At 45.2% G+C, this 24265-nt stretch overlaps 2 protein-coding genes across 2 annotated transcripts in view; one reads left to right on the top strand and one right to left on the bottom strand.

The window, feature by feature from the left end:
* Window positions 1-7: 7 nt before the first annotated feature.
* Window positions 8-12635, top strand: EIF2B1 (eukaryotic translation initiation factor 2B subunit alpha). Its single transcript, XM_052654668.1, has 9 exons — window positions 8-135; window positions 998-1099; window positions 2714-2850; window positions 2965-3081; window positions 5109-5225; window positions 5884-5948; window positions 7491-7566; window positions 9443-9568; window positions 10281-12635. Exons 1-9 carry the CDS (start codon window positions 123-125, stop codon window positions 10443-10445), a joined length of 918 nt encoding a protein of 305 aa, XP_052510628.1. The 5' UTR covers window positions 8-122; the 3' UTR covers window positions 10446-12635.
* DDX55 (DEAD-box helicase 55) overlaps window positions 11343-24265 on the bottom strand; it is a 16843-nt gene continuing 3920 nt past the window's right edge. The window contains exons 4-14 of the mRNA XM_052654667.1: window positions 23460-23551; window positions 23317-23379; window positions 20962-21111; window positions 20204-20393; window positions 17398-17480; window positions 16074-16205; window positions 15126-15218; window positions 14068-14182; window positions 13442-13610; window positions 12475-12770; window positions 11343-12078 (exon numbers count right to left, since the gene is read on the bottom strand). Of these exons, the coding sequence (XP_052510627.1) occupies window positions 11902-12078; window positions 12475-12770; window positions 13442-13610; window positions 14068-14182; window positions 15126-15218; window positions 16074-16205; window positions 17398-17480; window positions 20204-20393; window positions 20962-21111; window positions 23317-23379; window positions 23460-23551 (1560 nt within the window). The 3' untranslated portion in view covers window positions 11343-11901. The remainder of the gene's footprint in view (window positions 12079-12474; window positions 12771-13441; window positions 13611-14067; window positions 14183-15125; window positions 15219-16073; window positions 16206-17397; window positions 17481-20203; window positions 20394-20961; window positions 21112-23316; window positions 23380-23459; window positions 23552-24265) is intronic.

Here is a 24265-nt window from a genome sequence, read left to right on the forward strand (position 1 = left end):
GGAGTGTAGAGCGTGGCTGCGCGCTGTCAGTCAGTGTGGTGTAGAGTCCGCGCGGCGGCGGGACCAGTTCAGGCGTCTCGTGCGGCTCTGGGCCTCTCAGGCTCCGCGGTCCAGAGTGCACCATGGACAACAAGGGTAAATTGGGATGCGTCGGGCCTGCTGGGCCTAGAGCGGAGCCGCTCAGGGATCCCTCCACCTCACACGTCCAGACTGGGCTCCGGGCGCGGTCAGTTTTCAAGCTCAGGCGGTTTGGTCGGATGTGGTCCCTCTAGTCACAACTAAAACCCTCTCGCTGTTCGTGTATCCAGGGAATGGGTCTTGGGTGTATCCCCAGACATCCCTTCTGCCCACGCTTTCCAGTGCCCTCCAAAAAACGTGAGATTTCGGACGAATGTGCGGGTCTTCGAAGTCTTGATTTCTTCATATGTGAAGTATGAGTAAGACTCCCTGAACCTGCCCTGTTGAATCTGGTACCAGAATCAAAAGAAGGCGTATTTGATGTGCCTGTCTAGAGTGGTTATCAAGGTGTTTTATTAAGAACAAGGGCAAACTAATATGTATATAGTACCTTTCATGTAAAAAAGCAGAGTAGACTTCTACATCACATTCATATGTATGTAGGTGAATAGGCTTGACTTGGCATAGACTGTCTGGAGAGGTGCAGGAGAAATCAGTAAGCAGGTTGGCTCTGGGATTTTTTGCAGACTTGGGGTTAAGAATAAGGGTGAGAATGACCTTTCACTATCATTTGGTGAAGCTTAAATTTTATTCCATATTACATGGGCTAGATTTTTCAAAATGAGAAAGAGCTTGCAAATAGTAAAGTGATGTCATCTCTATTCACATCAATATTTTCTGTGTCCCTGAAGCCAAACACCCTGCAAAGGAACTATTTTTTAAATTAGTTTGCTTTTTAAAGTGAGCAGTCATTGATAAGCTCTGTGATTGTCTCTCCTGCTAAATGAATTCGCTGAATCACTTTTTTCTCCCTTCCCAGAGTTAATCGAATACTTTAAGTCTCAGATAAAAGAAGATCCTGACATGGCCTCAGCAGTAGCTGCCATCCGGACTTTACTGGAGTACTTGAGAAGAGATACAGGTAAAGGGGGTCTGCCTCCATTGCTCCAGGTGTTAGGAAAGTCTGCTTGTAACTGTTAAAATTGTAGAAAGTGAGAGATGGATGTGTGCTGATATAAGGTAATACAGCCTCAAGCTCAGTTTCTCCCTTCATTTCAGTCCTTTCAACTTGGAGAGAGCCCTCAAATGGGTCTCTTTTCGCAAATGAAATATACTTTTTTTTTAAATTTTTTTTTATGTGAACCATTTTTTTTAAGGTCTTTATTTGTTATCATGTTGCTTCTGTTTTATGTGTTGGTTTTTTGGCTGTGTGGCATACAGGATCTTAGCTCCCCAACCAGGGCACTGTTTGATAACCAGCACCCCCTGCACTGGAAGGCGAAGTCTTCAACCACTGGACTGCCAGGGAAGCCCCTGAAGCATACTTTGAATCAAGAAGGACCATATTATGCCAGGTTAACTGTGAAGCTTAAATTATAGCAATCGTTCAACTTTACAAGTGTTTATTAAGCTTCTGTCTTGTGACAGATTCTTTGCAGTTGCTATAGAGAATGTTCTAGTATAAATTCTAGCTTTAATATCATCATTGTGAGCACTGCGAATTCAGTCATCCCAAATGTAAACATCTGGGTATAAACAAAATAATAATAAAAATAATAAAGTATTCTTTAATTTAAAGGGCTGACCTAGAGATGCATGTCTCTAAGACAACCTCCAGCATCTTCCCATTATACTTGTACTAATATCCAAACATCTAAGCCTTACCTGCACCACCCTGCAGACCTCTTCTGTCACTACTTAATTTCCTTCCATGCTGTCCCTCGCTGAACTGTGCTTCACTCTGGCCTTTCTCATACCAATTTTATTCCCATCTTGGGCCTTTGTGTTGGTATAGTCTGCATCTGAGACTTTGCCCACTGCATCTTTACTCAGCTGGATACTTTCTTACTCAGGTCTCTGTTTAAAAGGCCCGCATTCCAAGAGATCATCCCCTGTTAACTCTTGTCTGAAGTAGTTCCACCTTTTGCATCATTCTGCTTTTTTCTGTCCTCAATTCAATCTGAATAACTTGTTTATTTCTTTGTGTGCTTGTTTACTGTCTACCTCTCCCAGTAGAAAGAGTGTCCTGGAAATTCCCTGGCAGTCCACTGATCAGGACTCTGCACTTCACTGCCAAGGGGATCAGGGGAACTAAGATCCTGCAAGCCAGGCAGCACAACCAAGAAGAAAAAGAGAAAAGGAAAGGAAAGGCAGTTTCATCAGAACAGGGGCTGGTCATGTTCACCAATGTTATCTCTCGCATCTAGGAAGTGTGTGTGCTCAGTTGCTTCAGTCGTGTCCGACTCTTTGTGACCCCATGGACCATAGCCCACCAGGCTCCTCTGTCCATGGAATTTCCCAGGCAAGAGTACTCGAGTGAGTTGCCATTTCCTTTTGCAGGGGATCTTCCTGACCCAGGGATCAAACCCACATCTGCATTGTAGGCAGATTCTTTATCTGCTGAGCCATCAGAGAGCCTGGCTACAGCCTACACCCAGTCCACTGGCTGAATGAATGAATGAATGAATGAGTCACAGACCCATCAAGGGGCTGTGATACTGAAATGAACATCATGTTGCTCATGTGATCATTCTAGGAGAGACAATCCAGGGCCTGAGGGCGAATCTCACCAGTGCCATAGAAACCTTGTGTGGCGTGGACTCTTCCGTGGCCGTGTCGTCGGGCGGGGAGCTCTTCCTGCGTTTCATCAGCCTTACCTCCCTAGAATACTCTGTAAGCCCTGCCCTCCCCAGGTCACGACTCTGCTTCTGTGTTTGGCCACAAGTATTCTCAGCTTGACCTAGATCCTCCCCTTCCCCTCATGTTGCTCTTTTTTTTTTTTCCTAGGATTACTCCAAATGTAAAAAGATCATGATTGAGCGGGGAGAGATTTTCCTCAGGAGAATATCACTGTCAAGAAATAAAATTGCAGATCTGTGCCATACTTTCATCAAAGATGGGGCGGTGAGTACGTCATGATCGTGGGTGGTGATCGGGAGCAAGGACTTTGGCATCAGACTTCTGGGGTAAAATCCCGCCTCTGCCACTTACTTGCTGTGTGATCTTGGACAAGTTACTTAAGCTCTCTGTGCTGTACTTTACTCATCTTTTCAAATAAGGGTAAGTATAGTACTTAACTCATAGGGCTGCTGTAAGGATTAGTGAGATGGTGTGTGTGAAGACTCTGCAGTATGCCTGGCACGCACTAAGCAGTGTCTGAAGGTAGATGCTATATCATAGGCAGTTGTCATTTTAAAGAGGCAGAGGAAAACCCTGGGACAGCATGGATGATTCTCGATTTGATAAGCTGTCTTACTAAAGAAGTGTTTTTTTCTTACGGATATGTACTAAACTGATCTGAATTAAATCAGCACAGCTCTTGTCACTGGTTCATCCTGACTCTCTTCCTGCCGAAGGTTAGCACTGGATTGAGATTTCTTCATCGTCATTCCAAATGCTGTCACAGAGATGCAGAGCTGCCAGGTGTTGATAACCTAAGTGAGGAAAGACAGGAGCACCACATTAAGTCAGTCTCCCAGCAAAGGGGTCATGAAACTTTTATGACGTCTCTTCCACCAGCACATATCCTTTCTGCCAACTAAGCCTCCACCGACTGTAAAAGTATTTACTTGCATCTGGACTCTGAAATCTTGTCCTCTGTTTTATTACTCCCTTCCCAGCCTCTGAATTATGTTATTAAATAAATGATGTAATAGATGCCACTGGCACTGGTACAAAAGCCAGCTTCAAACAAAGCCATTCTGAGACCAGGTGGAGGCAAGCTGGTGACTGCTTCTCGCCGAGGCCTCCTCCTTCCCAGCAGTTGGACTACAGGGTTCGTTCATCCTCGTGGAGTTTAATGTGTGGTAACCACCTGCATCAGTGCTGTTTAGGGTAAATTATGAGCAGAGTGGCTTAAATTCAAGCATGCAGGTGAACCACCTGGAGATCTTTTAAAGTGCATATTCTGGGACTTCTCTGGCAGTCCAGGGGTGAAAACTTTGCACTTCCAATGCAGGGGGCATGCTTTCAATCCCTGGTCAGGGAACTAGGATGCCCCTGTGCCATGCAGCACAGCCAAAATTTTTTTTTAATATAAATTTGTAAATATAAATTAAAATGCACATTCTAGTTCAGTGAGACGAGTGGGGCCTGAGAACATGCACTTCTAACAAGCTCTCAGGCAAGACCCAGAAAGGAGCCAGGAAGCTGGTCCCTCCACCTTGCTTTACTCTGTCCTCTGCACTCTGTTCCTTAGAACATCTTGATTCCATCTAAGTATCTGCAAATTGTATCCAGTCCATAGTTGGGTTGTGTTTACCCCCAAATTGTATAAAAGTTTTAAAAAATGAGTCAACACTGAAATACTGGATTTTAGCTCCTCTAGAAAAATCAGAGGATCCAGCAACAGTGGGCCCCATGTGACAACAGCCGGAGGTCAGCCTTCGTACTCTGCTGCTGGCCCCACCAGCCTCTGCATCTCTTTATGCCAGCTGCCTGGTGCTTGAAGCCCCAAGTGTGCAGGCTAGGTCTTAGAATTAGGGAAACCAACCCAAAGGAACCTAACAGCCTTCAGACAGAAAGGCTTTTGTATCTGAGTACCACCACATGGAGATGCCACTTCTGTGCTTGCTATGAAAAGATGAGACCCATGATATATTCCTCTGGCAGAAAACTTATTTAGATTGTATCAATAGGGACTTCCTGACCATCCAGTGGTTAAGACTCCAAGCATCCTTGCAAGGGGCAAGGGTTTGATCCCTGGTTGGGGAACTATGATCTCGCATGCATCATGGTGTGGCAGAAACAAAAAGTATCAATATATGGGCTTAAATTCAGTGTATTGTCAAGGATCTGCTTTCTGATTACAATTGATTTGTGTGAAAGTATACAGAGCGGCTTTAGGGTACCAGGAACACACACTGGTGTGGCAGAGAGTCTGAGTGATTGTTGGAAGTTTACACTTATGACGGAGCTTTCTCTACCCACAGAGAATATTAACGCACGCCTACTCCAGAGTGGTCCTGAGAGTCTTGGAAGCTGCCGTGGCAGCCAAGAAGCGTTTCAGTGTGTACATTACAGAGTCACAGCCTGATTTATCAGGGCAAGTATCTTTCTATGTGGTCATGTGCCCAGCAGTCCCTTTAATGAGCAAACTGAGGATGAGACTCCATTGTAAAAGGAGCCAGATGAAGTCCCCGATTTGTCTGTCAATCAGCATTGCCTTTCACACTGCCCATCCCTGCTCCTGGAAGAAAAATCACCATGAATTTGGAGTAGGTCACAGTACAGCATCTAGGGATTTTATTTAGTACTTAAATCAGATATAAACTGAAAGGTTTATATCAAGGAATAGGTAGTTACATTTCTTATGTATCCAGAACATAATAAAACCCCTTTTTTTCTGAATTTACATATCCCTGCACAGCCCCAAGAGCACAGTTTTCCTAAAATACATACTTCTAAAGAACCCAAATGCTTCCTTAGTCCAGAATCTTGAGATCAGCCCCTTAGTCCATTAACTGAGGGGACTTCCCTGGCGGTCCACTAGTTAAGACTCCATGCTTCCAATGCAGGGAGTGTGGGTTTAAGACTTCAAATATGGTCCACATTTAGAAAAAAATTAACTGAGTTTCTAGCTAATGTGATTTATCATTGTCCAAATTAAGTGACTATATAGATAGGGACTTTCTTGGACCACCAGTCTCTATGATAGGGACTTTCTTGGACTTTTTCTAACATTCTCAAAATGTCACTTTCAGTAAGAAGATGGCCAAAGCCCTCTGCCACCTCAACGTCCCTGTCACTGTGGTCCTTGACGCTGCAGTTGGGTAAGCACCCGGCTCCCCTATCACGGTTACATTTCCTCACCCACCCACTCCCAGGGTTGGCTTGGAGCAGGGTTTCCAGATGGAGGGTCCCAGTCTCATTCATAAAACGAGAGTGGGCAGCATCCTGCCTCCTAATTGACCGTGGCACTAAACCAGCAAGTGTTCATGATAAGAACCGGATGTGTACACACAAGACAGGGCTGTAGGATGCTGGGGAGAGCTGGATACATAGTGTCATGGTGCATTTTTAAAAAATACTTATTTGTGTCAGGTCTTAGTTATGGCATCCAGGATCTTTAATTGCAGCATGTGGGATCTAGTTCCCTGACCAGCGATGGAACCCAGACCCCCTGCATTGGGAATGCAGAATCTTAGCCACAGGACCACCAGGGAAGCCCCTCATGGTGCATTTTAAGAGCAAGGTGCAGTGACTGGGTCAGCATTCGTAATCAGTGCTCTCTCTTCATCTAAAGACATGGGTTGTCGTCAGTGGCACTCCAGAATTTTTCATCTCCTGTGTACAACTTCACTCCTAAAGCTGAGGTGACACGCTCCATGGATTGGCAGCGTGGCTCATAAGAGAAAACAGGAATAATAATCCCTTGGGAAGAAAACACACAGAGAGATACTTAAGGAAATTAGGAATGTGTTTGCTGCTGCTGAGTCACCTCAGCTGTGTCTGACTCTGCGACCCCATAGACGGCAGCCCACCAGGCTCCCATCCCTGGGATTCTCCAGGCAAGAACGCTGGAGTGGGCTGCTATTTCCTTTTCCAGTGCATGAAAGTGAAAAGTGAAAGCGAAGTCGCTCAGTCGTGTCTGACTCTTTGTGACGCCATGGACTGCAGCCTACCAGGCTCCTCTGTCCATGGGATTTCCCAGGCAAGAGTACTGGAGTGGGTTGCCATTGCCTTCTCCAGGAATGTGTTTAAGAGTAAACATTTTGGGGCCTTCGCTGGCAGCCCAGTGGTTAGGATTCTGTGACTTCACTGCATGGGCATGGGTTCAGTCCCTGGTCTGGGAACTAAGATCCTGCATGCTGCACATTATGGCCAAAAAATAGGGGGGGGGCGGGGGGGAGTAAACATTTTGAAGGATTCTAGTAATTGCTCATTTTAAAAGGTAAATTGGCCCCCACCCTACCTGCAAAATTCTTGAATAGCGTAACATTTTTTTCCAACTTCAGATCACATCAGGTTTTTAAATTTTTGTTTGTGTTGATGTAAAACGAAAAATAGTGTGCCACATGCAGTAAAGATAAATGCTGGGTCATGAAATCCTTCCTTCAGCTGCACGTGTAAGCGTGTGCCTACTGGGTGGCAGCATGAGTTACACACCTTATCGCGGTGTCATCAAAATGGGTCTTGGTGCCCCTGTAGCAGAACCAGTAACAGGGCCAGGGGCTGTCTCAGGTGTTCAGTGCTCTTTGGAAGACAGTTACGAGAGGAACACACTTTGCTGAAAATGGGAGGATTAATCTTTGCAGGTGATGTTGCAAGAGCAAAGAAAGGGAGCATTAAAAATTTGTTTTTCATTTCTGTAGCTACATCATGGAGAAAGTGGATCTTGTCATAGTTGGTGCTGAAGGAGTTGTTGAAAACGGGGGAATCATTAACAAGGTAGGAGCATCAGTTCTCCACAGGTCCTTCCTCAGGGCCTGGAGCTCCACTAACGACCTTGGACACCCAACCACATTGTGTCATGGTTCATTCCTCTAACCCTGCTTAGCTTCAGGATTCCACCATTGCAACCAGTGGTTTCCAAGTTCCTGAGCCACTGCAGTGGGGTCAATCAGATTCTGGTCAGACTTCTTTCTGCTTTGGAGATTGATCTGTGTAGATTAGGAGAACATATTTAAACATCCTTTACTTGGAATTGGGTTTTTTCTTTTTAATGGAGCATATTTGACATCAATATAATATTTAAAATTTATCTGTTGCTTCACATGGAGACCTCCTGATAGTCTGTTGTGTTTGATAAAGTATGTATAACGTAAAGTTTGCCATCATAATCAGTGTACAGTTCAGTGTCATTAATTACATCTCACATTGTTGCCCAGCCATAACCACTGTCTTCAAAACTTTTCAAAAGAACTGTCACAAAACTCTTTTTCTCTCCCCCATCCCCTAAGCTATTTTCTGTCTCCATGACTTTTTCCCATTCTAGGTACCTTATATAAGTGGAATCACACAATTATCTTTTTTTGAGTTTGGTTTATTTCACTTGGCATGTTTTCAAAGCTCACTTGTACTGTACAGGTATCAGTGCTTCATTCCTTTGTATGGCTGCATAATGTACCAATGAATGGTTGGACCAGAGGTGTCTATCCATTCAGCTGTTGATGAATACCTTTTGACTGTTATGACTAATGCTGCTAATAACATAGGTGTACAATTACTTATTTGAGTTTCTGTTTTCGATTCTTTGGCGTATATACTTAAGAGTGGAATTGCTGGGTCATATGGTATTTCTGTGTTTAGCTTTTTGAAGAACTGCCAAACTATTTTCCCCAGCGGCTGCATCATGTTACATTCCCATCAGAAACACATAAGGATTCAAAGTTTCTCTATATCCTTGCCAGTACTTTTTTGTTTTTATTATAATCATCCTAACTTGAAACTCAGCCTTCAGAAAATTAAGATCATGGCATCTGGTCCCATCACTTCATGGCAAATAGATGGGGGAAAAGTGGAAACTGATAGATTTTATTTTCTTGGGCTCCAAAATCACTGCAAATGGTGACTTGTAGCCACAAAATTAAAGGACGCTTGCTCTTGAAAAGAAACGCTATGGCAAACGTAGACAGCATATTAAAAAGCAGAGACATCCCTTTGCTGACAAAGGTCCATATAGTCAAAGCTGTGGTTTTTCCAGTAGTCATGTACAGATATGAGTTGGACCACAAAGGCTGAGTACCAAAGAACTGATGCCTTCAAACTGTGGTACTGGAGAAGACTCTTGAGAGTCCCTTGGACAGCAAGATCAAACCAGTCAATCCTAAAAGAAATCAACCCTGAATATTAATTGGAAGGATTGATGCTGAAGCTCCAATACTTTGGCCACCTGATGGGTAGAGCCGACTCATTGGAAAAGACCCTTATGCTGGGAAAGATTGAAGGCAGGAGGAGAAGGGGACAACGGAGGATGAGATGGTTGGATGGCATCACCGACTCAATGGACATGAGTTTGAGCAAGCTAGGAGACAAGAGTTGGACAGGACTTAGCGATGAATAATCCTAGTGGGTGTGACACAGTGTCTAATTGTGGTTTTGACTTGTGTTTCTGTAATGACTAAGACTCCTGAGCATCTTTTTGTGTGTTTATTGGCCATTTGTAGATCTTTGGAGAAACAGCTATTGCTTTCTTTTTTAAAAGATCCTCTTTAATTCCAAAGCCAGAAGTACATGTATTACGTTCACTCATAGACTTTCTGTTGCTTCCACTACAGATGTGCTATAAGATCTCACCTTTCTCCACTGTTCTCTGACTTCCCAGATTGGAACTAACCAGATGGCCGTGTGCGCCAAAGCACAGAACAAGCCATTTTATGTTGTTGCGGAAAGTTTCAAGTTTGTACGACTCTTCCCACTAAACCAGCAAGATGTCCCAGATAAGTTTAAGGCAAGAGTTTTACATATTATAAGGGGTATTTGAGTCTAAACTGAAACCTTTGAAAAAATGCAGTGCTAAGAATGTTCCAGTAAGTTTTTCACTTCACATTGCTATTTTTTCTAATATACAGGATACAAAGATAAATTGTTGGTTGTTGAACAGTCTTACTTGTCCCCAGAATTTGTCTTTTGTCTCTCACTTAAGCACTAGATACAGGCCAAGCAGGCAGGGAAAGTAGTTAGGTAATAGTCTAAAGTTTTGGGTCAGCTCTCTGGGCTCACCTGCCATCTCCATCACCTATTAACCATGTGATCTTAGGCAGGTCCTTTCACTGTAAGGTTTATGAACTTGTTATCTGTACAGGGGTTGTGATGCTTCAGAGATAATCCATGGAATTTAGCACAGCACCTAGCATTTAGCTTTCTATAAATGCTCTAAACAGTTGTCTTCAGAGGTCTGGAGGGGTTACTCCAGCACACACTGGGGTTGTCTTGAAAGGTCTGGAGGGGTTACTCCAGCACACTCACGGGACACATGGCTTAAGGCTTTCTCTAATGACCTGGCTGACCTCAGTCCCCTGGCCAGTGTGCAACACAGTTGGCCTCCCAGTTTCCACCGGGCACTTTGAGGCAGGAGCACCTCAGTTGCTCAGGCCAAGGCCTAACCAGTTCAGAGCCCTCAATCTGTGGGGCAGACTAATGTTGGCTTCCTGTCTCCTCAGTACAAGGCGGATACTCTGAAGTCTGTACAGACTGGACAGGACCTCAGAGAGGAGCACCCGTGGGTCGACTACACCTCCCCTTCCTTAATCACGCTGCTGTTTACAGACCTGGGGGTGCTGACGCCCTCGGCCGTCAGTGACGAACTCATCAAGCTCTACCTGTAAACACCGGGTCCTTTCCTGCTGGTGGATGTCGGATATGGGGAGTAGTCTCTTGGCCCCTCAGTGAGCCAGGCCAAAACTGAATTGTTTTTTCTGAAGTTTTATGGACTAAGGACTTAAAATCCTAACTCTTGGGAAATTTTTTATTCACTTCAGTCCCATCTAAAATGCATTCATGGTTCCTCTAAAGCCCAACCTAAATTGTGCTCTTACGGTTACCATATATTTCCAGACACTTTCATTCATGTCCAGTTTCCAGGAATATAAGATTATTGGCTGTTTGACTGATGGATGAAGATGTGCCCACTCTCCCTCCCTTCACCTTCCCCACATTCTAGACTGATTTGCCAAAAGCATCCATGAAAGATAAGCAGGCCCAAGAGGGCAGCGGTCCAGACTACAGCCAGGTGCCCCTCCAGTAACCAGAAGCTGCCCAGGACCAGGCTCCACGCAGTGCTGGATGAAAAAGGCAGGCAACACTCAGGCTCCCAGCGGTGAATACAAGCTGAGGGCTGTCATCTCCACAAAAGAATCAAGGCAAAGAGAGTGGATACTATTGCAAGAACCCAAGAACAGGTATTAGTGGCCTCTTTGGCCGGAGTATCCTGCACGGCTCATCAGTTATGGAGACGCCTTCCAGAATATTTGCAAACTTAAAATTCTATATCTGGGAAAAGATGTGACTTGAAACATATTTGGGTCCTGAACAGCTTTTTAAAATTGTTCTTGGGAACAACCTCAGCATCTTTTCAAATAAATTACATGAAAGATTTTGATATGGCGTTGCACTGCACTTCAAGCTGACCCCGGCCCAGCCAGAGGGCTCTGACACGAGATGTACCGTCCATCTTGGTAAAGACACTAGGCAGCCACCTTCACGTACTTAAGGCACAGTCGATTAGAACTACAGTTTATTCAACAGGAGGTATAATCATTTTCTTTCCCAGAATGACTTGCTGCTGCTTTTTCACATACTCACCAATAAAATGGTACTACGGGCTTTGTGGGTGTTCGGTGCAGTATATCAAACAGAGAACTGAGGGTCCAGAGGTAAAGACACCCAGGGAAGGGAGATCAGGAGCTGGGAAACACTGAGGAACTTTTAAAAGCTCTTAAATCAAATCTACTTCAGTAGCTTTATATTAAGTAAGTTTTAATAAGTATAAAATAGCCACCAAAAAATGAGCTCTTTAAGTAACCCATCAAAATAAATATTGACATCTATTATTTACAGTTATGTAAATTTACGTTTTCTTTCTCTTAGACTTCAAGGCTGGTATGTTTTTAGTGAAATGCTCATGAACACGAAACCCCTCACACCTGCCGTTTATGCAACAGCAGCTCCCCGACAGCTGCTGAAAGTTCTGATGTTCCACAGAAGGAAGCTCGAGCTGTCTGCCGAGTAGGGGCCGGCTCCCCGCATTCCCCACTCCTGTGCGTTTGACCTGAGGGGTGGGAATCAGCAGTCATCTTCCACATCTGAGATCTGCAAATCTGCTTTGTTCGTTGACCTTTTGCCACTTGTCAACAGCCCCTTCTCAAATTCCTCTTCAGTAATTTTGCCTTTCTTTAACTTTTTCAAGAGCCTCGTGTCATTCAGAAGTTCCTCCATGTCTTCATCCTCCATATCAGAACCCTGAGTGCACAAGAGACCAACAAGCTACTGAATTTCTCAGCAAGAGTGTTCTAAGTGAAACCAGCAAAATTTGGGGGGTTTTTTGGCCACTCTAGGAGGCTTGTGGAATTCTAGTTCCCCAACCAGAGACTGAACCTGGGCCCCTCAGCAGTGAAAGCGCAGAGTCCTAACCACTGGACCGCCAGAGAAGCCCCAAACCAGCACTTTTTAATCAGTCGGGAACTACGTGCTCTTAGATCAGCTTTCACGAACAGCACGTTCCCCAACCCAAGCCACCAAGAGAGAACGAAAATCTGGGAGTCCTATGCAGTTCCTACTAAAAGGCACAATATACTACACTTCCGTGAGATTTGTTCAGAATTCTAAGTATTTAATTTTAAAAATTGCCATCTTTACCTCCTCCCTTTTCCTTTTTTCATTCAGTTTTTTCTTCTTTTCCTTTTTGGCCTTCTGCTTTGACCAAGCTTTATTTTTTATGAATTTTCTTCTCCCGTCATTTTCTGTTTTCTCTTTTCTCTGCTGCTCCAATAATTGCTTCTGCCTCTGCTTTTCTCTGATTTTGTCTTTAAATGGAATGGTATCTGGGTTGACATCCACAGGCACGAAATCTGGAAACTGCTTTCCTCTCAACTCTGGCATTTTGGGCATCCTCAGCAGGGCAAAACCTCGAGCAAGACTAGCAAAATCAAGATCTGATTAAACCAAAACATCAAGAGTTAGCACACCCAAAACAGGACTGTAAGCATCAAGCAATAGAATATTCACAGCAATGTAATTTTTTTTTATGTGATCTGATGGACTCATTTTAATTCTAATTAAAATAATTACATTTTTATTAAAAGAATACTCACAGCCAGTACCTAGTCAAACCCAAGGAAGACTTTTATTTTTATTTTTGGGGAGGCTATGCCACACAGCATGCAGGATCTTAGTTCCCTGACCAGGGATCGAACCCTTAATCCCTGCAATGGAAGCTCAGAGTCCAGGCAAGGTAAGTCCCAGAAAGACTTTCTTTTAAATGCTTGGAAAACATTAACCCTGACATGGACCTAAGACAAAGCAGTTTCATATTTGTGCTCAACACAGGTGCTCAGCTGCTAAGTGGTGTCCAACTCTGTGACTCCATGGACTGTAGCCCACCAGGCTTCTCTGTCCATGTGATTCCCCAGGCAAGAATACTGGAGTAGGTTGCGATTTCCTCATTCAGGGGATGCTCCCAACCCAGGGATCCAACCCATGTCTCTTATGTCTCCAGCATTGGCAGGCAGGTTCTTTTCCACCAGCGCCACCTGGAAAGCCCTTCATATTTGTAATACCTGTAAAAACCGTCAAATGTTTCAGATGGTGAGCAAATCAAACTTACCCTTTAATCTGAAGATGAGGTTGCACTCATGCTTGGCATAAGCCTGGACGTATGACACAAAAGCTTTCATGCCCTTCTCAAACACGGCTCTGTCGGCCAGGGCCATGGCCTTGAGCTTTGGAAGGAGGTCGGCTGTGTTCTTCTGGAGTTTCATCTCCTGCAGGGGGCACTGCACAGGGACCACATCGTCACTTCTGGCTGGGACCACCTCCCGCCCAAGGCTACCCCATCAGAGCCAGTGCCAGTAAAATCAAAGGCAAAACCACTCATTTTAATCTTATCCAGTGGAGGCTTTGAAGCCCAGATCCAAACCAAGTATTTTACTTGGTCCAGAAAGTTATTTTAAATTTTCTAAAGCAAAGTTTAAAATCAGACTTTACATAACAATCCTGATTTCTGGTTGGAAAATATGGTAACATAGGCCTGTGTTCCCAAGTAATGACGCTCAGCTGGGGCCAGCAGTGGACCCCAGAGCCTCTCCACAGCCTTTTATAAAGCTATAGACAGGTTCCCACACTGACACCACCAGCCCGGCCCCAATCTACATTCTGGACCACTTTCTGGAAAAGAACTTTTCCAACTACCCTGGCTTTGGGAATTCCACAGAAAAAAGGAAGAGAGCTTACTTTTTGGTTAATTGCAAGGAAGTTGATATACGACTCTTCCATGGGAAGGAGAAACACGAGCGCGCTGCCGCCATGACCGATGCGGGCCGTGCGGCCACAGCGATGCACGAAGGCACTGGAACGACACAGGGCGGGGACAGTTACCACCTGACAGCTCAGCAGAGCACTGGCCTCTGGCCACGCAGCTGACGCGCCTAAAATGACACCAGGAGCCGCCCGACTCCACGGCTCAGTCCCAACTCTGCCACTTACTAGTGTTAGAGAAGAACTGGTGATTAAATATACACACTGCAGACCAGAGAGCAATCTCTTAGACATTTAATGTCAACTATAAAACTTGTAAATTTATGCCCATCTGATGATACAGGTAGGAAGACGTGGTCCCAGCGGAAAATTTGGGAAACAATGAAAAGTAATGTAAAAGAGAAAATGTAAGTGATTTACCCAGAATTAACAACTATTGCTTAAGAGTTTGTATTTACAGGCATTTTCCTATGTTCGGAGGCATTTCCTAGAAATATATGCTTGCTCTCAGAATAACTGAAATCTCCATATGTAGGAGAAGGCGATGGCACCCCACTCCAGTACTCTTGCCTGGAAAATCCCATGGATGGAGGAGCTTGGCAGGCTGCAGTCCATGGGGTCGCTAAGAGTCGGACACAACTGAGCGACTTCACTTTCACTTTTTACTTTCATGTATTGGAGAAGGAAATGGCAACCCACTCCAGTGTTCTTGCCTGGAGAATCCCAGGGACGGGGGAGCCTGGTGGGCTGCCATCTATGGGGTCGCACAGAGTCAGACATGACTGAAGCGACTTAGCAGCAGCAGCAGTATATTTTTCCTTTAAACACTCTATTCATGTGCATTTCTGCAAGAACTTTAAAAGGTATCTGAAAATACAATACAGCATCACTACTGACCTATCAGTGATGACGCACCAGTTCCCCAACTTTTGCTATTTCATAATGTTTTGACAACCATCATTATGTTTACCTTCCTCACGATTCCTGTTTCGTTAGACTAGATTCCTAGACAGAGCAAGTAACGTTCTCTGTACCTGGCATTACTGGGAGGATCATACTGCAAGACCCAGTGTACTTCAGGAATATCTATTCCTCGGGCCATCACGTCAGTGCACACTAAAATCCCACTAGAAAATAAGAAAACACCAGCTGAGTAAGGAGACCACCATTTCCCCTCCATCAAGCAGTTGTTACTAATTTGAAGATGATGACAGTAAAAACAGATGGCAGAATCTCATGGAAGCAAATATATAGTAATAACATTTTGATTTTTCTTCCTCCTAAGAATCTCTAGGCCTTCACAAGTTCTCAGTGAAATTTGTAAAGAGGTGAGGAGATAATGAAAAGATGGATGAAAAATAATGAAAAGATTTTTTTAACTAGCATATTTCAATTGGGGAAGGAAGAAAAACAAAAACACTGTATGTGGTCTAATCCTTTGCAGCCATTAAAAAAAAATGAAATTTTCCCTCTCATACTGAGGTGTAATCATCAAGTCTATCACTTTGCCTAAAAGATTGTTTTTAATATAGCCAGAATCAATAAGATCACTGATCTTTTCAGTGATCAAGAAAAACAGAAAAGTATATCTATGCAGTCAAGTTACAGTCTCCAGAGACACAGCTTTCCTATAGTGTAGTCAACCCAGAACCTTCAATGGGTTTCTCCCATCCACTCTGTCCATCCATTCATTCAACAAACAGCTTACCAAACCCTGGGCCAGACCTGGGCCAGATAGTGGGGAATCCAAGAATGAACATACCACACAGGTTCCCGTTCTTATGGAGCTTACAACTGAGCAGGGAAGTTGACAAGGAAGTCAGTGCAGCAAAGTGTAACGGGCTCAGGGCAGGGGGAGAAGACGTGCTAACCGGGTTAGAGGAAGGAAGAGGGTTCCAACACACAAGAAGGTCTAGAGGCAGAGCAACCTGCAGAAGAGCAGAGAGGCTGGAGATCTGCCATCTCCAGGGAAGCCAACCCACCTCTGCAATTTGCGAAACTCCGTGAAGATCTTATTGCGCTTGTATTTCATCTTTCCGTGAATGCACATTATCTTCACACCCTTCACCAGGGCCTCCAGAGCCTTTCCGTAGTATTCCACACAGGCGCAGGTGCTGGGGGAGGGGACAGGGGCTTTGATCCCTAGTCCAAGAACTAAGATTCCACATGCCGTGGGGCAACTGAGCCCTTGCACCACAATAAGAGAAGCCTGCCTGCCGCAACTAAAGAAAGGCCATGTGCTGTAACAAAGACCCAACACAGCCAAAATAAAAAACGTTTAAAGATCCGTGCCTAGTGACCGCTGCCGGGTTCCCCAGTTTTCCACGAGTCACATCATATATAAGGATGCAGTTTTTACACACCAAGGGCCACAACCCACAGATCTTGAAAGTAATCTGGGTGGGTCCTAAAATCAATTTAGTGAGTCTGAACCAGCATTTTTAAAAAATCAGAGCAGAACAGAAAAGAAAGCATCAGAATGCCTCCCACCTAGTCAAGTGCAGTTCTGTGAAATCCTTGTTTCAATTGCATGTGTGTGTGTGTGTGTGTGTGTGAGACAGAGAGAACCAGGTTGTATTTCTAACTATGGGTCAATATAGTTACTGCAGGTGGGTGGAAAAGAAACATGAAATTCTTTGGGTATGCCAAAAAACACCACTGTGGGTATATATGGAGGAAAAAACAGCCCAAGAATGCATGCACTCTGACAATAGGACATACCCCAGCATGGCAGACACTAGGCTGGCTGATTAAACAGCATCCCAACCACTTCCTCCCTCATCTCCCACTACTGCAGAGGCTGGGACAGCTACCCACTCATTTATCCACCTCTCACAGTGAGGGGCTGCCAGGTGACCCATCTTTGGCTCATGCAATGAAAGCAGAAGTCAGCCAGGGTCCGGGGCAGGTGTTGTCTGGGAAAGCCTTTTGCTTTTCTGATTAAGAGTCAAATAGAGTAAGTACTGCCCTTCCCCCTGCCTTTCCTCTTTTATCTGCTTCTGGTACAGATGTGACAGGGGGTGTCAAAGCGCTCATCTCAAAACTAGAGCTGACCTACAGGAAGGAAAGGCCAAGACACTCACAGAAACACTGGCCTTGATGTTGCTGAGACAGAAACCAATGTTAGGAACTGCCTACCTCTGGACTCCTTTTCACAGGAGAAAAATAAACCCTTCCTGCTTGAGCTGCAGAAGTTGGGTTTTCAGCCACTTGCAGTTAAACACACTTCTAACAGAGAAGCAACCTAAAAGGAATTCCAAAACTGAAGACTACACGCACATGCACATTGAACCCCAGAAGGACTACCTGAAGAAGACCAGATGTTTCTCCTGCTTATGGTTTCGAAGAAAATGTACCAGCTGATTAAATTTCTCATCTGCCTTACAGACCTGCGAAATAAAAAGGAAAACCGATAAAGACAAATTTGCTGACAATAAAAACAACCCCACAACTATTTTCAGTTTGGGCCTTAAATTTTAAGGACTCTAACTGCCTCCATGAAGAGGAAGACTTCCACCAGGATGTTACTCAGTCCACTGAGCTCAGAACATCAGCCCCTGCTGCTGTCACATGTTATATCACATAATCATGTAACTGAGGACAGTGAGTCCTCAGTGCAGTAAGTACCTCCCAAACCCCAACATGCCAACAGCACCATGCCGGCCGTAACACCATCTCCAGGGGAGGGCTTTACAATATACAATACAGGTCCTCAGATACAGCCTAAAGACCACAGATCGCAGCTCTGGAAGTGGACCCAAGGGTCAGTATTATTTAACAGCGCCCATGAGATTCTGAGGCACGGCCATGTTCAGAAATCACTGCTCTGAGGTGAACACAGATTCCCAGAATGGACTGCACAGAATTACTTCACAGACCTCCATGGAGACAGACTGGATCTCCTTTCAGGCTCCCAAATTAAAGACATGTAAATCCACCTGAATGCATTCCCCCTATTTTTATTAATATTAAAACCAAATCCTCAATTTGGAATTTCTTTCTCACACACTCAGACATTTCTAAATGCAGTTGCTTAAATGAATGCAAAAGAGCAGAATGCAACAGCAGCCACAGTGGGTTCCAAAGCTAATTTATTAGTATGTACTAAGCATTGGCCTAAAACCTTCATGTGTTTAATAAACCAACCCTCACAGCAACCCTATGAAGTGGGTGCTCCCTGAGCCCCTATTTTACTGGTGATGAACTGTAAGTCCACCTGGTTCGGTTAGGAAGGGACAAAGCCGAGCTGCGCACCGGGGTGGCCGTGCCCTTGTGCCTCTGCTCTTAACCACCTCACTGTCCATGGCCTCCTCTCTCCCCTATGAAGAGCCGGCTGCCCAACTTTACCAGCCTGGCTGCAAGCGGAAACAGCAGCACCAAGTATAATACCCCCAGTCTGATTTCAAAAACATCCTCCTGACAGCTGCACCAGAGGCAGTTTTCTGATTTGCAAACTCTTTTGCCTTGACCCGCCTACCCCCGGACCCTCCAAGAACTGACACAAAGAACGGCAGCCTCCTCGCCCTTACAGTCCACAGCACTAGGGACACTGGTTTGGAAATGGCCCACTTTCTCTGCAAACACATCACCGTGCTCAGGAGCTGGGGAGTCCCCCTCGGCCAAAAGAAAAACACTGTTCCCTGGCTGACGATATAGAGGTGCCCTGTAAAGCAGGGACACTGGCCTGGCCACCCTGGCTGACCATCCTCTCTAGATGCCTCCTGGCTTGAGCCAGTGACCAGAGAAGACAGAAGGAGGGGACTCACTACTAGCAATCACATTCCAAAAAGCCCTCCCACTGCCTGGTGAGGAAGGGCAGCAGCAGCTAGGATTTACTGCTACAAATTGAAAGAAAGTGAAAGTGAAGTTGCTCAGTCACGTCCAATTCTTTGCGACCCCATGGACAGTAGCTTGCCAGGCTCCTCCGTCCATGGGATTTTCCAGGCAAGAGTACTGGAGTGGGTTGCCACTTCCTCCTCCAGGGGATCTTCCTGACCCAGGGATTGAACCTGGGTCTCCCACATTGCAGGCAGGCGCTTTTCCATCTGAGCCACTAGGGAAGAACTGAGCAACTCTCAGCTGCAAAATGAACACACCAAACATTTAGGTTCCAGAGCAGAACACTGTCACCCAAAAAGGCTCCTTCAGAGAGTCTATCATTAGATTTTGTGTTTGAGCTGCTTGTCTGGCTGTGCCCTTCTCTAACTCAGGCTCATACTGACGGCCCAGGAACCGTGTGTCCCATGCCTGTATCCAGCACACCCCATGCACATGTCAAAAAGTTTGATCACTTGGGGGTAGGAGGCCCAAGGACACCATCCCTGGAGAGTATGCTTAAAACACAGTTATGCCCATGTTTAATTTATTCATTTACTTGCTGAATGACAAGTATCATCACACATACCATGTATCCCAGCCCTGCCCCAAATGCTGCACTTTCAAATGTGCCTCAGGGTATCATTTTACAGACTCAGTTACCTAGAAAACTGAAAGCTAATCCACAGAGCACTCATCATTATTAATTTTTGCTTGCTTTTTGTTTTAACTGCTAAGAGTTAACATATATTAGTGGGAACATGGTGTATCATATTGATAAAACATACAGACAGTGAAAGTTAAGAAAAAAGTACTTGAAAATCATTTTTCAATTAAGTAAAAACTTATTTAAAAGTCTAATAAGCTGTTCAAACAATTCTTATAGCTGATCATTTCAAAGGAAAAATGGAATTGAGCTTATTGAAAGTAGTACGAGTCAAAAAAAACTGGTAATTTTTTCAGTAAACTGCTTTGACTAACAATACTGGTTCTACTTTTTTCCAGGTTTACTGAGGTACAATTGGCAAATAAAAATTGTATATTTAAGCACATTTATATAGTAAAAATATATACATTTAGTAATATACGTTTAAGGTGTACGATGTGATGACTTAACATACATATACACAGTGAAATGACTGTCATAATCAAGTTAATACACCTATCAGTTCACTTCACCTTTTGAATTTTTGTGAGAACGCTTAGAACCATTGTTGGCAAATTTCAATCTCGGTAAACATCACTGTGAACCACAGCCCTCGTCGTCACTGGCTGGCAGGGGTCGGCGCATGCTCACCATGTAGTGGTTCTCCAGGCGGGAAGGGGTCTTCTGGGTGCTGCTGGCCGCCACGCCCTTCTCCTTCACCGAGATGCGCACGGGGTTCCGCAGGCCAGCTCTCACCAGGTTCTCCACCTCCTGGGTCTGAGTGGCCGAGAAAAGGCCCGTTCTCCTCTGCTTGGGCAAAAACTCCAGGATGGTGTTTATGCTAAAAAGAGAAGGGCTCATCTTAACTCCTTACTTATCAGCATAAGGAACAAAGGGTGTTTTATGATACTAAACAGGTATTTTAGAAAACTGGAAACCATAACACTATTTACAGTAGCTATTACTGGAAGATGAGACTATGGGTGATCTCTATTTCTTCTTTATACTCTTATTTTCCCAACGTTTCTTCAATATAAACATATACGTGAACTCTTATATAACGGGAGGACAATTAAAAGAGTGAAATTAAAACAAAACTTTTTGAGACTAAAAACTATTGAGCTGCACACTATTTAATTGAGCAAACTGTAACATACGAATTGGATCCCAATAAAGCTATTTAATTCTTTAAAACACACAAAAACTTTTAAAGAGCCATGAAGGAAAATGCATCAAAGAACAACTGAAATTTAAACAGTGTGGGAGAATTTGATGGATCAAACAACCTAGTGATATGAAATTCACGTGCAGCTAACAAGAGATATAGTCACCAAGTGATAAAGGAATTCCACCTTGGGGTCCTTTCCACCCTGTGTCACCCAACATCCATTAAGTCCAAACTTCAGTACCTTGTCTCGAAACCCATGTCCAGAAGCCTGTCTGCTTCATCCAATACCAGGACCTCCAGGGACCTCACGCAGCTCGCCAGATCGAGGCCCTCAGCCTTCCTTCGGAACATGTCCTCCAGGCGGCCTGGGGTTGCCACGATGATGTTCCCACTAGGAAAAGAAAGTTAACATTTATCGCACTCAGTGAATCTCAGGGACCTTTGTGATTCCAAACACAACTGATGTATCCCCCCGTGCATGACGGCTCAGTTGTGTCCCACTCTTTTACGACCCCATGAATTACAGCCCAGCAGGCTCCTCTGTCCACGGGATTCCCCAGGCAAGAATACTGGAGTGGGTTGCCATTCCCTTTTCCAGGGGATCTTCCCAACCCAGGGATCGAACCCCAGTCTCCTGCACCTTCTGCATTGGCAGGTGGATTCCTTAACACTGTGTCACCTGGGAAGCCCTATCCTTCCAAAAACGTCATCTAAATCCCACTCCTCCACAGTGGGAGGAGAAGGCTGCACCATGAGGAGACAGGTCTGAGTTCCAGGCTGAGATTGAGGGCAGGGCTCAGCAAACGCCCTTTGGCCAAATCTGGCCCCCACTGTTTCTGTGACATTTTATTGGCACGTCACTCCATATCCTCCTTCATTCATGGGTTGCCTCTGGAGGCTTTCACACACTAACAGCAGAGGGGAGCTGTAATGACCCAGACTGTGTGACTGACGAAGCTAAAATAATTACTATCCGGGCCTTTACTGAAAGGACCCTGTCTTTATTCGACTGCTTTAGGCCCCAGGTCACTCATCTATAAAATGTGAATGTCAACAGAACTAGAGACAATTTTATGTAAAGATCACAAACTGGCAGACTGAAAGCCAAATGTGCCCCCCCACAGACTGGGTCCCTGCAGGAAAGTTATTATTATTTTTTTAAATGTGAATTACATCCAAATGTTAAAAAAAATCTAGACTACAAAAAATTAAAAACCTGGCAATACAGAGTCCTGTAGCAACATGTCAACTGGAGATGAGTATTCAGGCATAAACTAGCCAGTTTCTCCCAATCCCCACCCAGCCCCACTTCACAGGTTTATATTTTCCTCCGACTCCTGTAGGAACTCGAGTTTGTGACCCCCGCTGCAAAGCATCTCCCATTGTAGCTGGACACAGCGAGCACTCAGAAAAGTTTTCTTTATCAAGAATTCACCGACAAACTGGGCACAAAATCTATCACTGCTCATTACAAACTATTATTCATAGTGGGACAATAAAATGCCACAGGCTGACTGCCATCCTGTATTCAAATGTTTATTCTAAATGTTTAGTAAACACCTGCCGTATGCTCCCCTCCTTGTTAGGCCCTGAAGGTAAAATGCAGCGAGACTAACACCACCCTGACTTTCATGAGCCGCCTGGGGATGCACAGGAGCCGAGCTTGTACAATAGCTGGGAGAAAGCCAGCTCACTGTAACAGCAGGGCGGACTGGAAGCCAGCGGCAGCACAGAGTGCCCACACCTACATCAGGACCCATCCTAAGGGCCAGCAGGGGCCGCTGAAGTGCTTTCAGTGAGGGACACGACCTGGCTGGCACTCTGGTGGCTACATGGAGTGGATAACCCGGGCTAACAGTAGAGACATACAGCAGAGGGACTTCCCTGGGGGTCCATGGTTAAGAATCCACCATGCAACCCAGGGAACATGGGTTCGATTCCTGGTTGGGGAACTAAGATCCCACATGCCAGCGGGACAGCTGAGCCCTCGAACCACAGCTAGAGAGCCTGTGTGCTGCAAGATCCCAAGCAGCCAGAAATAAATAATAAACAATTAATTTTTTCAAAGGTAAAGCAACACACAGGAGAGAAAGAAAGAGCAGTTACTGGCGTTCAGGGGAGAAACGAGCAGAAGAGCTGGTGATGGGAAAGTTGACCAGTTAAGAGATGTGCTTCAGAGAGAAAATGCCAAGGATCTGGTGATGATTAACTGAGAGGAGGGATGTGGGGACGGTGAGGAGTCAAGGCTGATTCCCTGACCTCAGGAGAGGCACACAGGGGAAAGATGAACAGGAAACTCCACATGAGGTACGAGTCTAGGGATGAAAATTCCAAGCTCTTGTTTTAGATGTTTCCGCAAAAGCTGTGAGATGCTAGTCAGATGCCAGGGAGACAAGTGGATTATCTGGGGCTCAAGGCAAGGTCAGGGACCGCCTCGGGAGAGACAAGACCATTAACCAGTGAACAAAATGGGAGGCTGGCAGGAAGAAAAAACTTTTTGTAGGGAGGGGAGTGACTGAAGGGGACGTTTCCAGTTAGGTCTTGATCATGCATCAAGTTCAATGTCAAGAGCAAGCAAAGCAGCAAGGCAACTCACCCAAGCTCCTTAAATCTGGCGACATCTTCTCCAGGATTCCTGCCTCCAATCCAGAGAATCTGGCTGAAACGAGAGGAGGGTCTCTGAGGTCAGGAGGAATTGCAGCCCATGGCTGAAAGTTTGGGACTCTGCCCCCAACTTACCTAAACTGTGGGAAGGGCTTCGTGAAATGAGACAGGACCTCCTCTATCTGAACAGCCAGCTCTCGCGTGGGTGTGATGATTATGGCGCCCACCTAACCACGTGGCAGGAAGGGACACGATTAGCGGAGCCTGCAGCTTACAGAGCTGAAACTCCACAACCGGCACCCTCCACCTCATGGAGGAAGGTTTCCAGGGCACTTCCTGGGCTTTTCCACAGTGCGTGGCCATAGTGCGTATCAACTAGAGCTGAACCTTGAATGATGGGGGTGGCAGGGGGTGGTTAGGGGCACCAAGCCTCTGCAGAGTCGAAAAAGCACTTGTGTCCAGTCGTGTCCAACTCTTTTGTGACCCCACGGACAGGAGCCCATCAGGCTCCTCAGTCCATTGGATTTTCCAGGCAAGAATACTGGAGTGGGTTGCCATTTCCTCCTCCAGGGGATCTTCCTGACCCCAGGACTGAACCCGAACATCCTGCATCTTCTGCACTGGCAGTCAGATCCTTTACCACTGTGTCACTTGGGAAGCACAGTTGAAAATCCGCCTGTAATTTAAAGTCGGCCCTCCATGTAACAGGGTATAACTGGTTTGATTCCTCTGTAACCCCATTCCACATGGAGGGATTAAACTATCAATTGGCAGAGACCTACAGTCACTCACTGCTGATAAAACCCGCACTTAAGTGGACCCGCACCACTCAAACCTGTTATTCAAAGGTCAGCTGTAGTCTGAATCACAGTCAGTTCTCTACAAAGCAGCCAAACACTACGTTAACAAATATTGAACCATGGCTCCTAGGGAAGTGAGGT

This window comes from Budorcas taxicolor, chromosome 17 (assembly GCF_023091745.1).
Source record: "Budorcas taxicolor isolate Tak-1 chromosome 17, Takin1.1, whole genome shotgun sequence".
NCBI classification, from domain to species: domain Eukaryota; kingdom Metazoa; phylum Chordata; class Mammalia; order Artiodactyla; family Bovidae; genus Budorcas; species Budorcas taxicolor.

Excerpts from the sequence above, each read along its gene's own strand:
- EIF2B1 (XM_052654668.1), top strand. Across the intron at positions 5,226-5,883 it reads AGCCTGATTTATCAGGGCAA|AAGATGGCCAAAGCCCTCTG; the intron begins GTATCTTTCTAT and ends ACTTTCAGTAAG. Across the intron at positions 7,567-9,442 it reads ACGGGGGAATCATTAACAAG|ATTGGAACTAACCAGATGGC; the intron begins GTAGGAGCATCA and ends CTGACTTCCCAG.